Source organism: Melanaphis sacchari, unplaced genomic scaffold, assembly GCF_002803265.2.
Source record: "Melanaphis sacchari strain LSU unplaced genomic scaffold, SCAv2.0 Contig33_pilon_pilon, whole genome shotgun sequence".
NCBI lineage: Eukaryota > Metazoa > Arthropoda > Insecta > Hemiptera > Aphididae > Melanaphis > Melanaphis sacchari.
Genome location: NW_020271205.1, coordinates 357,195 through 374,334, shown reverse-complemented (window position 1 = coordinate 374,334; position 17,140 = coordinate 357,195). Strand labels below are relative to the sequence as shown.

Sequence of the window (17,140 nt, the reverse complement as noted above, 5' to 3'; positions counted from 1 at the left end):
TTACTTACGTTATACCTATTAAAATAAACAACTAATTTAACTTATATTGATTTGATAAAATTATTAAACTCATTTGAATCACGGATAGTTCGACCGCTAAAACACATTCACTCTGTAATAAATTATTCAATAAAGAAAACACATTAGTTTAAATATAATAATATACAGCTCGATTTATTATTTTAATAAAACAGTTTTATACAAAATATAATAATAATAAATATCATTGCTACACAAAATTTTAATTGTTAAAGCAACATATATGGTGTAATTTTTGTAAATGTACATATTATAAAAAAATATAATGCGATTAATATAGGGTACCAGTCTGCTATTAATATAATAGTGTAAATAATAGCATTATGATGTAGTGCCATCATCATTTTTTCACATGTGTGTCTTGTTTGTACAGTTTATATACATGAAAAAAAAAGAATTTTACATTTGAGCTTAGACATAACATACCGAACTCGTTAACAAAAAAGGAAATTAAATATTAGTAATAACGAATAAAAAAATAATAATTCATATTGGACATACTGTATAAACTAACATTAAATAATAACTACTATTCAATAGTATAAGTAATAACTAAGCTAATTATAGGTACACTACGCGTTATCAAAAAAGAAAATGAAGATAATGAAGAAACGACAGCAATAATAATAATAATAATAATAATAATAATAGCTCATGAAAGGTCCCCGTTCAATTGTTTAGGTTGGTAGGTGGCCTGGCGAACAACGCAGGATTAAACATAGCTCGAGGCCATTCTACGGGTCCTTTTCCGCCGTTACGCATCAGTCCATTGTTTAATGTCTCGAAATGTTGTTTCAATAGGAATGCGGCAGCCTGTCTCTGGGCCGCGAACAACAGGTTAGAGTTTATGGCCGCCGAAGCAGTTGTGGCAATAGGAGACTGTACCATTTGCCCAGGACTCGTTGATTTTTTCGTGTTGGGTAAAGAACAGTTGCCCGAAACGTCAGGAGCCGCTAATCTTTTTACACCACCATTTGGCGGAGACTTAGACAAATCCAAAACTTTGCTCACCGGTTGAAGTTTTGAGGTAGGTTGCTGTTTCATGGCAGATTGTTGTTTTGTAACAGGTTGCTGTTTAGTAACAGGTTGTTGTTTTGTAACCGGTTGCTGTTTCGTAACCGATTGCTGTTTCGATGCTTGTAGCTGTTTCGAGGCCGGTTGCTGTTTTTTGGAAGGCAACAGTTTACCATAAGGTGACGAGTTGATTTCAATCAACTGCGGCACGTCATCTTTATTCAGTCCCAGTCTCGGAGGCGTCGCCTTACGTTCAGGGTCTTCCTGTTTCCTCTTGTTGACGCTACCGCCAACGATGGGACTTGGTTCATCAAATTTCCTCTTGTTGTTAGCACCACTGCCTACAACGGGATTCAACTCATCTAATTTTCTCTTGTTGGTAATGCTACTGTCAACATTGGGATTTGATTCATCGAATTTTCTTTTGTTGTTGGTACCACCATTAGTGGTAGGATTCGATTCATCCAATTTCCTTTTGTTGTTAGTACCATTACCGGCGATAGGATTCAATTCATCCAATTTTTTCTTGTTGTTACACCCAACGCTAGTAATTGGACTTAGTTCTGGCGCCTTCTTCACAGATTCGGTAGCGAACGTCATCAGCTTGATAGACACGTCCGGTTGCACAACTTCACGACGCTTGGCATCCATGTCTTGTTTAGAAGTCTCAGTTAAGAGCGACACACTAAGAACACCATTTTCCGTATCTACGCGCCTCTCTATACGATTATTATCTGTAACATTGTTGTGTTGCATATGTGGGTCTTCCTTCATCCGTTTAGTTGGCATACTGTACAAGTTTGGTACGGGTTTCTTATTAACTGGTTTGCTAGGCACAACTACAGTATTGCCACTGTTGTTACAATTACTAATTTCTGTAGTAATTGCAGGTTTCGTTAATTTTTCTGTGGCCGTTGGCACTCGCATTATCTGTAGGCTCGGCTGAGAGTTCGAGTGATTTTCGTGTGCGGCCGGAAGTTGATTAGTCTCTGGCTCTGTGACTTTGGTGATCTGTAACGACGATTCACAATTGTACTTATCGTGCAAGTCGGTGACAGTCGGCGGCTTCAAGAGCCGCAAATCTTGGCCAACTTTTAATAAACTTTGCGCTGCGTTCATTTCGTCCAAATTTTTCGGCGACATACAACTATTAACAGTAGTTGTTGGAGGTGGAGGTTTATCAGCCATCAATTTTTTGGTTGGATTTTCGACCACCATCGTAGGCTTCTCGTTCATCTTATTGTCTTTCACAGCAGTTGGTACAGGAGACGGTAGTGGTTTGGCCGCCAAACTTCTGGCCTTATTCCACTCGTAGGACTTACGCACTGGTATAAAAGGTGGGCGATTGGTGGAAGCTTGGCTCCGAGGAGGCACCGTCTCTGGAGTCCTTTTAAACGGATGCATACCAGGGAATCCGGGCCGAACACAAGCGTTCGGCTGTACAGGCCTGTGTGGTAGTTGAAAGCTAGGTATGGATGTATGCATACCGATTTGTTGCATCTGCTGTAAAGTAGGAACAAATTTGGCAGCAGCGGAGGCATTTTTGTTCTTCATGATAAGTTTTGTAATAGAGAGATTGAGCTTGGATTCTCCGACACCACTATGCTTTTTTGGCACTGGCAGAGTAGAAGGTGGGGAATTACTAGGAACAGTATCCTGTGGTATTGGCTGCTGGTCAACCAGTTTTTCCAGCTTCTTCATCGGTATTTCGGTGGTTGTACTACCGGTTTGTTGATGTTCAACGATATCGACAGATTTATTCTCTTCCATCGTCATATTCACTGTGGAGTTTGGTTTCGATAGTTCATTGGAACAATTGTTCCTGACGTTATCTGAAACATTTTCCTTTCTCGAACTACCTTCCGGCGATATTGGAGGGTTCAGTGGTACTATTGGTGGAGGAGACGATCGACTATCTTTTTTTGATAAATCTGTTTTGGCGATTATTGACGTCGATTCATTTAGGGTTGATTCTGCTTTGGACTGTTGTTCTCCCTCAACTTTTATTGGTTCTTCGGCAATGGATACTTTCAAAGTTTGCGGTATAGTTTTTTTCTTATCTTCTTCAGTCGTTTCGACCATCAATGAAAGATTTGACCCGTTAATTTGTGATGGTAATGGCGTAGTTTCCACAGCAGTGTTAGATACCGGTGATAATTCGGATTCTGTGGTTATGGCATCTGTTAACGCTGTACTACATTTATCTGTCGACAATATTACGGGTACCATCATACGAGCATTAATTTTGTAAAAGAATCGCATAGGTTCGTTTCTGTTCCATGTGTAGATATACGCGATATCCATTATCGAATACTCTTCAGGTAGGCTTTCTCTTCTGTACAGCAATTCAACCTGAAAAAAAAAAATTTTTTAGAATGACGATTCGATCTTCCAAATTTAAATCATGTTCGTGATAACCAAAAAAGAAAGATGGCCTACAAGTTGATTTACTTATTAATTTGAGAAACGAGTTTATTAATATATTGAAATATTAGTCTTAAGGTTAGTTTTTATGATGTATCAATTATATCATTCACCTAAATATTAACTATGAAAAGTTATTAATAAGGAGTAATTAAGGAACAAATAAACATAAGTTATTTATAAGAAAACCTTAGACTGGAAAAATATTATGTATAATTTGCTAAGTTCAATATTTTTAACAGTAACTTAATTTAAAATTGTTTTGTTTCATCGTCTCAACTCTCAAATATTACAATATACGTATATTTTTAACAAGCGTTAATTTAATTTAATGATACATTTCTTTATATTACTTCGAATGTAAATATTATGAAAGATTAAAATTTTTAATAAAATTGCATACCAATATCGCTTTAAAATTTACAGAAGTATAGATCATAGAATGTATTTTAACTAACAACATATTTCAACGATAAAAGTTTTATTCTATTTTAGTAAAGAACACTATTATAAACTTGACTATCGGGTGATACAATATAATATAAATATATATATATATATATATATATATATATATTAAAAAAACGTATAAACCAAAAAAATTAAATTCAAAAAACATTTTATACTTTCAATAGCGTATATTACGATAGTATACTATTTTAGAAAAATATCTAAGCTTTCATAATATCGAAATCAACTTAAATTTGGAATAATATACGTTTGAAATAAAACATATCTTATTATATAAATGCATGAAAGTGCTGGGGCAGCGAGTCGATGGAATCTCTGACGTGTTGACGTCATGACGTGATGCATGTCATTCTCAAATGGTACAACTAATAAAACGAAACGAAGCAATGAAAAACTATTTTTAGCAAAATAAATTATTTTTTTAGTCTATAATATTTCGTTGATATTAGATTCATAAATATTTTCTAAGATTTCCTTAGTATTTTGAACAAAAGCTAAAAAGTTAATTATTCAACAACCAACTAGAAGAATAATCAAATTATATATAAATACATAAGTTTTCGAAAAATTAATTCAATAACTAATATATTATATCGGATTAAAATTTAGTGAAATCATACCGTATATGATACTATTAAATTATAATCTATAAATTATTCTTTAGTTTAAAAATACCAATACACAAATTTATAAAAACAGTGTTTCGCAATAATTGAATTGGTCGAACATAATACAAAACAAAATCAAGTATTTAGAATTGATAGGTTACTGTTTTTGTGATATTAAATTTAAGATTAAAAGGAAATAAGTTAATACAGATATTAAATTTAAGTAATAGTTTCTTAATTACTTATAAAAGCAATCAAATGTTAATAATATTTCTATTAGAGTATTCTCCAACATAGGTACAACTTAAAAAAGGTGTATAATAAAAAAAAGTCTTATTGTTTTATAGAAGTAAAATTATTTTACCAAATGAAAAATATCGTTTAATATACAAACTATCATTTATTATCTTAATACTTTTACATATTCACCATAAAATGTATCTACTTAATGTAGATAAATATTTTATCAGCGAAATATAGTCTAACTACTGGTGTTTAATGTTTACTATAGTAACGTTAACATAATAATGTGAGGTTATAAACTCAAAATGAATTATGTAATTTACATTATAGTTGTGTTTTTTGATTATGTACGCAATAAAATATTTTCATAAAAGATAATTAATGACTATGTATATAATTTAGTAATTTCATCAAATAATTCTAAATTATACATATATTTAATTATCTTAAGTATATCCTATACACACTTAATAGAATAGAAAAGGTATATTTGTGATTTTATCAAATAATGGAATACAGTGTGATTAATTTTCAAATACAATTTGTATAAAAACTTCACAATGACTGCACATTAGTATTGTTGTTGTTTTTAATTTTTTTTGTTCTACAGTTGTACCAATGGCCCAGTTAGGTATAAAAATGTATTTTTAACGTTATAATTTGTAAGTAGAAACAAAATGATACATATAATAATACTATAAAAAGATCTACTAAAATATTTTCTTACCTTGTCCCAAGGTTTTAGGTTATACTTCAATCGAATAAATTTTTTGAGGTGCGACATTCTAACGGCTGCAGGACACTTCAAATACCGTTTCCTCATAATAGATCTCTGTGGCTTGTCGGTCTAAAAAGTATAAAAATAATAACAATCATTATAAATAACATGTTTAATTCTTTGCTTTTATAGCAAAAATAATTTAGATATATATATATAGGTATATTTTTAAGATAATACTTACTCTCACTTTGTAATGTAATCCTTTGTCATCCGTGACATTTTTCCACATTTCTTCTTCACATTCTCTGTAAAATAAATTGGTAAAATTAAACACTTTTGAACAAAACAGATAATAATAAATAATATACAATTTAAAAAATAATATCATTTTTATAAATTTCTATTCAGAAAATCATGATATAAAAAAGCTATATTTTAATATATGACTTTGATTAGATTATTAATTAAACTGAATTATTAAATAGGTTTTGATTATGTTTAGACTTTTAAATAAATATGTATTTATAGTTATAATTAAAAGCCATTCATATTCTCATTATCTGTGCAATAAATTAGATTTATACAGGTAGCTGATATTATCTTTTTATAGGATATTCATTTAATGAATAAAAATATTTTAACGTAATAGCCAGTAGATGACAATTTTCGATAAAAATAATTTATCAAATATGTATTTCAAGTTGCACACGATGTTACGTTAAATTATTTTTTTACTTTATATTACAACAATCTTGTCCTTTTAAAATGATTACCGATACAATATATATATATATATATAGACACACACACACATACACACATCGGGGTAACGTTGCAACAGCTGCAACGGTGCGCGCATGTGTATCGCGTGCTATACAAAAGACACGAAGAGCGAAAACAACGGTGGCGTTGCTATAGCGGTAGCAGTTGATGGTATTTGGTGTGAGGTGAAGGAGGGGGGATTAGAAAATAAGTGGCCCGTACGACAATCGAATTATGAAACCCTGAAATTCCACATGTGAAGAGCTCTATGGTGGGGATATATATTCATCGCCATTTAATATTAAACAGACGGAAATCATTCGATAAAGGGTTGAAAATATTAAACAATAGACATATTATAGTTTTCATAAAAAAATTTTGAAGGGGTGAAAAAAATTACAACTGTCAATCATATATGAATTACGTAGTACATAAATATTAGAATTCGAAATTATACATTCATATCAGAAGCCAAAACGGAACAACCTAACCATAATGTGACAGATAAAAAAATATACACACATATACACATTATGAGATAATCATTATCTATTATTTACATAAAAGTTAATTTCTATATTATATTTAAAATAATAATCTTTTTAAAAAGAAATGTTGATATTTTTTAAAGTGTTTAAAAGTTAACTGCGGCATATCAATAGCATTTACGAAGTTTTTAAAACAATATACCTAATTCAATATATACTTATTATTTTTGATTTATCAATTTACTAATTTGATTAATGATTATATATATACTATTAACTTTATTATTCAAAAAGATTAAAATAAATTAATAATTAAAAAATATTTAAATTTAATCTATATAGTTCGAAAGTATAATAACTAGAAATTTTTTTAAATAAAACGTATATACCAACAATAAAAAAAATAATTTTGTGATTATTTATAACCAAATCAATATATAATAACTAATAATATAATAAATACCTACAATATTAACGATTGATCTTGAAAACAATATACTGAAAGTGAAGGATCTCAGAAAAAAGCGGTTTTCCGGCCCGTTGTGGTAACCAAGGTTACCGTGCTGAGCCCTGATCGATATGTATAACGCGCAGGGAAATGCATTTGAGGGCTGTTTCTCTTTTTCACTATATATTGAAGGTAGATGAGCACTAAGAACCTGTAGCTTCCAGTATATATTGTATAAAAAAATTTAAAAGAAGAGTGAAGTATTACTATAATACATTTTTAAAATATAAACCTACTGATTAATGTTGTCTTAGCAATTCTAAGTCTAACACATCTTCAAATATAAATGTTAATAGTTAAAAATTTAGTTTTTCACGCATCTACCAATTTTGTAAAATTAATTAAAAATTGAAATTTTAATTTTTTTTTTTTAAATTTTACTGTATTTTGTTAACCATAAACTTTGTTTTTGATAATTTTTTTTAACATCCTACTAAAATCGTTTATGTTTTTTAGTATTTGTATAGACCCTTATGGGTAAACAAATGATTAGAATTCTGAATTACTTTCATATATTTTTTTTATACAGGTAATGCAGCTAATTGATACAGTTTATGCATAATATATTATGTATAATATTATATAAGATTAGTATATATGGTATATTATTATTGTTTAAGACTAACTGAATACTTACATAAATATAATATACAATAAACTGTAATCTATATATTCGATAAAGTAATAATACGTAAGGAACAAGACATTTTATTTAGATAACCCAATATAAAATACAACGTTACTTTTTTATTATAAGCTTATAATAACCTCCATCGGTATAATTTACTATTTTTGCCGATTTGAAATAATTCCCCTGCAGTAATTGTCTTATGTCAATTATAATAATTATCCTCCTTCCCACCACTAAACGGTCGTTCATCACCTAAACCACAGCGTATAACCTATTCATTATTTCTGAATATATGATTTACCTATAAACTTTGACAGTTAAAATTATCTCTTGTTTATTAGTGGAAACATCATGTACGATAAGTCAGTGCGATCATAGGATTAAAAATGTATTTTTATAGTAGGTACAATATAAGCTACGAGTATTTAAATCGTGACGTCCAAGTTAAAATAGTTTTTACGAGTACATATAAGCATAACAAGGAAGTGTCTAACACCAAAACTACTTATTAACTAGATAAGTGCAATATTTTATTCAAGAGAAAATGATATTTTACCACAGATTTGATTCCAAAAACTATAACAACGTTAAATTTATATTTATAAATTTTAAATCATTATATAAAAATACAGATAAATCAAAATCAGTAATCGTGTACTGTACATAACTAATATCTCATTTAAAATTATATAGTTGAATTACTATTTCTTCTTATCATATTCAATTTTATCGTTAATTTATTGAACACTTACTTATCGTAGTATTCCAACGACAGGCTAATTAATTCATCAGCCGTATATACGATTCGATCGACGCTAACACCACGACATTCCGGTTGTAAATGCATGTCTATACGAAAAATTAAAAAATTAAACATAAAATTCATAACAACTCACTAGATAAAAATGATTACCTCTGTGAGGGTGTTTTTTATAAAATTCTTGTCTACGTTTCATTTCTGAATGGTATAGTCCCGGGACTAATTTGTACACAATGTCTTGTAATGCTTTATCGGGCCTGTGAAAATAAAAAATGTTATTACATACAATTTACACTAATACATTATTGACTATAGTTTCCAAGTATATTTTAAATCTACACAAACAAGTAAGGTGGATATTATAATTATTATACTTTCAATATAGCCAACAGTCAAAATAACTCGTTAACTTGACCATTTTTTTAAAATCTATTGCAAGCCACTGAATTTTAAATTTTATATTAACGAAATATAATGTATAATATTGGTATTCGTCCAAATATGTTTCACAATTTTTACGTTTGCTTAAAAGTAGGTTTCACTTATTAACATAATACATGTTTAATCATATTTTGCATACAAATCTGCATGCATCATTTTCCCAGCTATATTTAATCGGTCAAATGACCTAGATTAGAATATTCTGTGAAGAAGGATTCCATTCGATAACAAAATCAACAAAAAGAAATGGTAACTAGGCAATGTACCAGTATCTTATATATACATAAACCTATTATATTCCATTATATTTACATAATAACATACAAAGGGATATATTATTTTAATATATATAAATCTACATACTAAAGTGTAGGTATTCTCTTATCTATATGACGGAACATCACACCTTTTATTTTGTAACTAATATTTTTTGTATATGATTACTGCAGTAGTAAATTATTGTTTATACATATCTATATGATTTTTAAATGATATTACATATAAAAATGTAAGTCTGTATTAAATTGGCTTCCTATATTTTAACCTTGCAGTAGAAAGATTAATAAGAGTTTTTTCTTCTTACTATATTTTGTACTTTTAACCTTCGCGGTGCTGTTAAGTTTTAGACAAAGTTTCTAAAGAAAATCTTACTGAATCATACACTTAAAATGCAATTGTGCAAATAAAAATAGGTATACCGGAATATAAATATCTATGTAAAATAATTTAAAGATATATATAAATGTATAGGTACATACGTATAATTATATATAATAGATAAAATAATATAAGGGTGAGTACAGCAACTATGAAAAATTTCCTGCTAATAAAACGATACAAATAAAATAACAAAACGTAGATTATATTATAGCTCCAATTACTATAACAACTAAGTTTACGGTACATTTCTGTTAACGTTATTTTTTTGATATTTAATTTATAAGAACGGAAATGATATTTTTATTTCTCTTTAACATATCTCTTTGCAGCACAAAATAAATGTATAGTTTAAAATTTTACACTTAAGAATATGACGAACTTGGATTTAGGTTAAATTTAAATAATAAGTAAGTATACAAGTGAAATTTATCCAATACCAATTGATTATAAAACAAGCATAAACACATATAATTATTATATTACACCAAAGAACAGTATAATTTTATTATTTTGTTTCACTACTCCACTTTTGGTTGAAACGATTTTTCTAAAGAAATATAATTCATTGATTATTTTATGGATTTCATTAAAATATAATAAATTTTGTATACTCGACGGGAGGTCTTAACAGACAAATTGAAAAGAGCTCTCACGACGATATTTTACAATGTAGAAACAAAAACTAATTGCATGAGAAACTGCCGTGCGTATACGGAAGTAGGTAGGTGGTGACTAGAGAATTTCGAGACTGTTTTCCATTCATTATATATGTATACAATATAATAGTTCGTAATGTTGTCGACAAAAAAAAAAAAAAAAAAAAAAAGGTTGTTAGTGACAAAAGCACAAACAAAAATTGTGATAAGCACACCATCTTCCACGCACATAATAATATATTTGTATATGATAATAATGTATATAGGTATGAAAGACGTACTGTTATATTAACGCATAATATATAGTATACTCGTATAATAAAATGGTAAAATGGACATTATTTTTTTGTATGAATGATTGTTGTATACAATGAACGAAAACCACACGCACGTGTGATGAAATTCGATTGAGAATTTTCAAATTTTACATGCAGTGTTTTCCATCGATATTAAACGTAAACACGCCAGAAATTTACGAGTGCAGACTAGAATAATGACGACGCGATAATAAACATATGAACTTCGAACGCGGAAATTGTAGTTCAGTGTAGATTAAATAAAAGTAGTAAATAGAATGTGATAAAAATAATGTTTGAACAACAAAAGATCGTATCTTGTAAAAAATTTTCAGAAATACAGTAAATACCTTATATCTGCAAAGTTTACGCAGTGGAAGTGCGAAACTATTGCGAAATTTCGTGTTCTTAACAAAAATCAACAATGACCGTGAAAAAAGAAAACCGTATGTGACATCAAAATGAACGCGAAAATCCGATACACCGCACAACTGAAAGAGCAAAGCGTGCAATATATACATGAATGAAATGCTATTGTTATTTTTTTTACCATGTCTCTCAGCTTGCTTGCTCTCTCTCTCTCTCTCTCTCTCTCTCTCACACACACACACACACACACTATCTAAACTCATAATAATACGTACATACGTACATACATACATGTATAATGACTTGGACGATTTCGAATGGTCGAATAACGCTCACTACATTATCTGCGATTTTTTTTTTTTATTTCATTTTTTACGACACGAAAACCGGCAGCGAATACTACGGCAACGCCGTAGAGAGAAAGAGGCCATTGACACGGGCGCCGCCAGCGCGGTAGGGAAACTCGACTTTGCCGTATAGCGTACTGCGGTCCACCACCACTGCCGCCCGTACATGTTTATACGTGTGCGCGTCTGCCGCCAACATAAACATGCACACACACAAACACCGCTCACCGTACCGTAACACTTTTCCCGCGAGAAAAGCCCAGCGGCGGCGACTGTGGCACGTTACGCGAACCGTGAAATCACGGCGACACAGGTATGTGTGTGGGGGGTTGTTGTGTGCGTGTTACTCGCTCAAACACTCGAATAATAATTTACGTGCACTCGTACGTATGTATATATAGCTACAATATACACAATTTACGTACCTATATATATTATTATGTAGGTAGGTAGACTATATTAAAATATTAATAAAATATTAAATAAATAATAATAATAATAATAATACACTATATTATAGTCTATGTACATTACTTCAACACGTTAATCTGTTTTTTTTTTTTAACCCTTTTCATATTCTTTTTTGTCTTTAATCATTTATTTGCTGACGATATTCATCGTACACGTCACTTTCATAATAACAAAAATAGTGTAGATAAAATGAAACGCCAAAGCATATATCTATACGAGTAAACGTACGGTCCGAATCGTGAAAGTCAAAGGTGATTATCAATGATTAATATAGTTGATATGAAAACGTGGATAAAATTTATATTTTATGCTTAACGTTTCCTATTATCACTTTTTTGTATGGCAGTATTACTTCCACGAATTTAAAAATATAATATAGGAACAATCGTTTAATAATAAATATTTAAACATATATAATTATTTATAGAAATTAAGTTACTTTAAATACTTTAAAAAAATATATATTTTGCTAACTACTATAGAGCAAAATTCATTTTTTCTAATAATAATGAAATATTATAATTATCTCATATTTTGGATATGACAATTTATATATAATATTTCATAAAACTCGAGTATAATCGATTGTTAAATACAACATAAATATATTTTATCGTATATTACTATTAATTTTGAAATAAAAATTGTATTGAAATGTACATCATATACATTAATATTTTAACCACGTCTTATGAATTTTAGATTTGTGAAGTTCATTCAAACTACGATCATATAATATGACAGTACGTATAACTGTTGTTTTCGAATTTTTTCATAAGAACTTACCACGCAGTAATCCCCTTAACCATTAAAACTTTTCTCGTCACCTCGGATGAATAACTTGAACCCTAATCTAATGCTTTTGTTTCGTAGGACATTATCCGCTTCTTTTTCACATTGCGTATTATACGGAAAAGTTAGTTCTTTCCCAAAAGTCACCCACTGTGTCAAATGGAAAATATGTACAATAATTTTCTGAAGCATTAATATTTGTTTGAAAAGTAACTTTTGTAATCTTTAGAATATCTTGCACTAGAAAATTATGCACTAATTTATTGTGTTATTGGCAATAAATGTTATTTTTCAAATACTTTATGCACCCATAAAAAATTGTTAATAACAAATATTATATTACGACACAGTGGGTTTATACTATAAGTACAACTGATATATGTACGATGTGGGTTTATTATTATTATTACAGTCATAAAAATCAGCAGAAAGTATGAGCAATAAGCATAATAATAATATTTATACAAAAAGTACCTATATATAGGTATGTGTTATGTGTAGGTAGGTATTTCTGAGCGTCTACCCTCGTAATCTCAAACGGCACAACTTAAGTAAAATAAATACGAATTCAATAAACAATGTAAAATAATGATACAAAATTCAATAGTGGGGGGTCGATTTTAATATTTTTTACATAGATTTATACTTTAAAATAAGAAAATAACATTTAAGAAATAATATATTAATTTTATATCAATACATTATTATATACCATTTATTTATAATTTATGAATCATTTGTTGTTAATTGTATACTTTAAAAAAGAAAATATGATACTTATTATAAGGTACCTATATATATATATTATAATAAAAAAGAGAAAGAAATAAAAGAGAGAGTGAGAATTTTTACTATCAAATAATCTTTTATAGAATCATGTTTGTGTAGAATAAATGTTATAATATAGTCTATAAGTAATAAAATAAGTCAAATTTAAGCTTACTTGAGAACTTTGCTGTTTTGAATGTCTTCTCGACATATTGGACAAAAATTGTTCTTATCCAAATGCAGTACAATGCAGCTCCGACAAACTGAAATACATGTAATTTATTAATTAAATTTGGTATATATTGTTTGACTTTATTAATTCCAAACATTTCAAACGTGTATAAAAAAGGTTAATGTAAATATAGGTATAATAAATAAATAATTTTTTATAGCATTTAAATGATTCTGCTCGAAAAGTTCCCATTGGTATTATCATACAAATGAAGTGAAAATCCAACGGAAAATTCGAAGCTATTAGCATATTGTCACTGGTTAATCGACCGAGTTTTGTTCATAGTATTATTTAAAGTTTTACCCTCCTCCGCTTGTGATGTATACACGCGTTCAGCCAAAAGCGTTTCGGTATGCATAACCGGGGAATATTTTAATGGATCTGCCTGGCGACTTTGAAATTCAAATATATACGAAGAAAAAAAAACACTGGTTTTATCAAACGAACATTTCATAGCAGAATGGGTCCTTATAAACATAATATAACGCTCTATGTTGTGTTGAGTTTGCACATCGTACGTTAATGCGATGACATATCTTATCTATATGTACCTATAGTAATCGATTTTATCGGTATAACAAGCCGATTCAATCAGCTAAAATGTTTTATACCAACTAAAAGTTCTAGGTCGTCCATGAGGTTAAATCAATACTGTAATAACTTTAAACAGATTTTACATGTTAATTACCTTTTGCTCTTATTATTTGTAATTGAATATAAGACATATATAACACAATTTCCTATAGTTAAATTATAATTATTAAAAAAAAAAAAAAAAATATGTCAAAAATAAAAATATAAAAACGCATATTATATTTTTCAATAACTATAAGTTCGTGGAAGAATCTACATTCATTATCTAACATGACAACACAAATTTAAGTAGGTAATATTGATACTCTTTTTTATTCAAAATAAAATCATGTTAAACCAAAATTCAAGATAACTAAATTTTTTTTTCAATTTTATTAATTTTGTTTTTGAAAATTCGGTTAAAAAATTCAACTATTGATAGCATCACTTTGAATATTAGTTTATATACTATACTTAATACTTTAAATCACTAGATTATTATGAATCGTGAGTTCATCATATACATTTATTGAATGTATGTAGATACAAAAGACACATTTAAAAAATATGTATATGTTCTATTGATTTTTAAATTAAAAGAGGTTTCAATGTTAATTTAATCATTTAATAGACTTGTTTTAAAAACAGATGTAACTAAATTAAAACGTGTTTTTTAAATTTATTCTTGATAACTGATAAGCGATAATTCCATTATTTACCCGACCATATAACATAAAAATAAGACTATACAACTTCATGCTACCACAAACAACATATATTATTAATTTAAAAAAAAATTAAGTAAAGTTTTTGAAGTAAGTAAGTTTAATTATACGAGCCTATTCTATTACTATAATAATCAAAAACATGATATGTAGACGTATAAATCATACAATTTCTACAAAATTTTATTAAATAAAATATCCTATATTATAATATTGTATACCTACAGTCAACTATATCAAGAACCGAATAATTATTGTAAGAATTAAAAACTTATTAGAATTGAATACATTTTCTGTTCTAAAATTTATTAATGTATACCACTCATAAAATTAATATTAGGCGTAGTTAACAATGTCGACAATTGGACAAGCAGACCAAAAAAGCATGTTAATTCTGTATAAGGTATTTCTAATAGTCTACTGTAACTCATTGCAGATAATATATACACAAGTTTAGTATCTATCTGCAAGCATAGTTTTATCGCGAACGTTCGATCTTCGATGTAAGAGCAAAGAACGTCTACGTGTATATATTATATACGTATAGGAGGGTAACTAGAAAATTATTGTACGAAAGTACAGAACGTTTAATGAACACCTCCTAACCCAGAACTCGGCGTTAATGAAGTGTGAAAAAAAATCGTCGACCGAAAAAAAAACCCCATAATAATAATAATAATAATAATAATGACGGAAGGCTGATGCTCGGAGCGGAGAAGTAATAATATTATAATAGCATAGCTGCGTCGATGCGCACTCACGGAGTCGTCATTCTACCCACCGCTCTGTATACCCCCCCCCCCGTCAGCCCACCGATGGTACGCGCCGTCAGATTATCCACCACCCGCTCACCCCGCGGACCCCGTCGCGAGAGAAATCCGAAAACGTTTTTCACGGTCCCTCACCGCCGCCGCCGACGTAGACGTCGTCATCCAATTAGAGGCGTACTCGTCGGCACAAAATGCGGCAGCAGACAACGGACGGACAGACCGAGGAATATCCCCTCTCGCATCGCCCCGCAAACTCGCGGGGATTGACGCGAAGCGGCAAGTGAGCCCCGTCCGAGCGCGGCGGCGGCGACGAACGATGCAACTGGTCCATGCGCCGAATTTACGAGCCGTAGGTTAGTGGCGGCAGAATATAGTTACGGATATTATTTATTATTATTGAATTATTACTATTACAGCGAACGACAGTGGTGGGACGACGTTCGGAGGAAGCCGCATGAGTTTTGTTGTGTTTTCCTCGTAATGGTGGGGACCGGCGGAACACTTTCTACTGAGAGCGCCGTTGTCGTTTCGCCGATCAAAACATACCGACACAAGGCAACGTGCGCGGAACACACACACAATACCTGCAAACACACACACTAGCGCGGCGCACGGCCGTCAACACACGCTACAGTCGTCTCAGCTTACACACGCGGTGCGGCGTCGTCGACGACCGACCTGGGTCACGTAACACGAGAGCCGCCGCCGTCGCCGACGCTGAGCATTCAGCATACCGCACACAGCTAGGTCAATCAACGTCAGCTCCACGTCGTGTCATCAAACCCTCCGTCCGCGCAACGAATTTATTCATATGCCACCACGCCAGCTGAGCCCCGTCCCATTTACATCTGGCGGCGCGCCCCCCAAATACTCATCCATCAATGTGCGCGGAATTCCAAGGAAAATATACGGAAATTGTTTACATAGTAATTTTATGCAATATTCGAGTATAACGCGCAAAGCCGTATATTTATTAATTAACGTGCCCGATTTGAAAAGGAAAACAACGGTATTTCATGTTATTATTATTATTTATTTTTAATTAATCTTTTCCATCGCAACCAGCTACGCGATCCTTATGACAGATATAAAGCTGTAGCAATTATTATAATGTGACCTTGACGACGTTTGTCAATGGATAACTATCACATATATGCACGCGGCTTTGGCAACATTTTGCACATGTAGCCCTTTGAAAAACTAGTATCTGAGGGAATCTCGGATGCTCATTGACATCGTTTATTCATTTGCGAGAGTTTTAATTGAAGCGCAATGTTTACCCAGTGAAAACCCAGACACAAAACTGATCTTTATAATTGTTTAGGTTTATAATTATTACAAGCAATACGTAACTGAACGAAGCATACCAAT

The 17,140-nt window shown here is 30.5% G+C and overlaps 1 protein-coding gene across 1 annotated transcript; it reads right to left on the bottom strand.

The window, feature by feature from the left end:
- Window positions 1-234: 234 nt before the first annotated feature.
- Window positions 235-14,337, bottom strand: LOC112596697. Its single transcript, XM_025342466.1, has 7 exons — window positions 14,313-14,337; window positions 13,645-13,732; window positions 8,823-8,926; window positions 8,662-8,758; window positions 5,762-5,825; window positions 5,527-5,646; window positions 235-3,405 (listed from the first exon to the last, which is right to left on the bottom strand). The coding sequence occupies exons 1-7, from the start codon at window positions 14,335-14,337 to the stop codon at window positions 709-711; spliced, it is 3,195 nt and encodes a 1,064-aa protein (XP_025198251.1). The 3' UTR covers window positions 235-708.
- Between the last annotated feature and the right edge of the window lie 2,803 nt (window positions 14,338-17,140).

Coding starts and splice junctions, on each gene's coding strand:
- LOC112596697 (XM_025342466.1), bottom strand. CDS start 14,337: ATGGACGACCTAGAACTTTTAGTTG. Junction 13,733..14,312: donor CGACCTAGAACTTTTAGTTG/GTATAAAACATT, acceptor CATGTATTTCAG/TTTGTCGGAGCTGCATTGTA. Junction 8,759..8,822: donor TAAAAAACACCCTCACAGAG/GTAATCATTTTT, acceptor TTTTTCGTATAG/ACATGCATTTACAACCGGAA.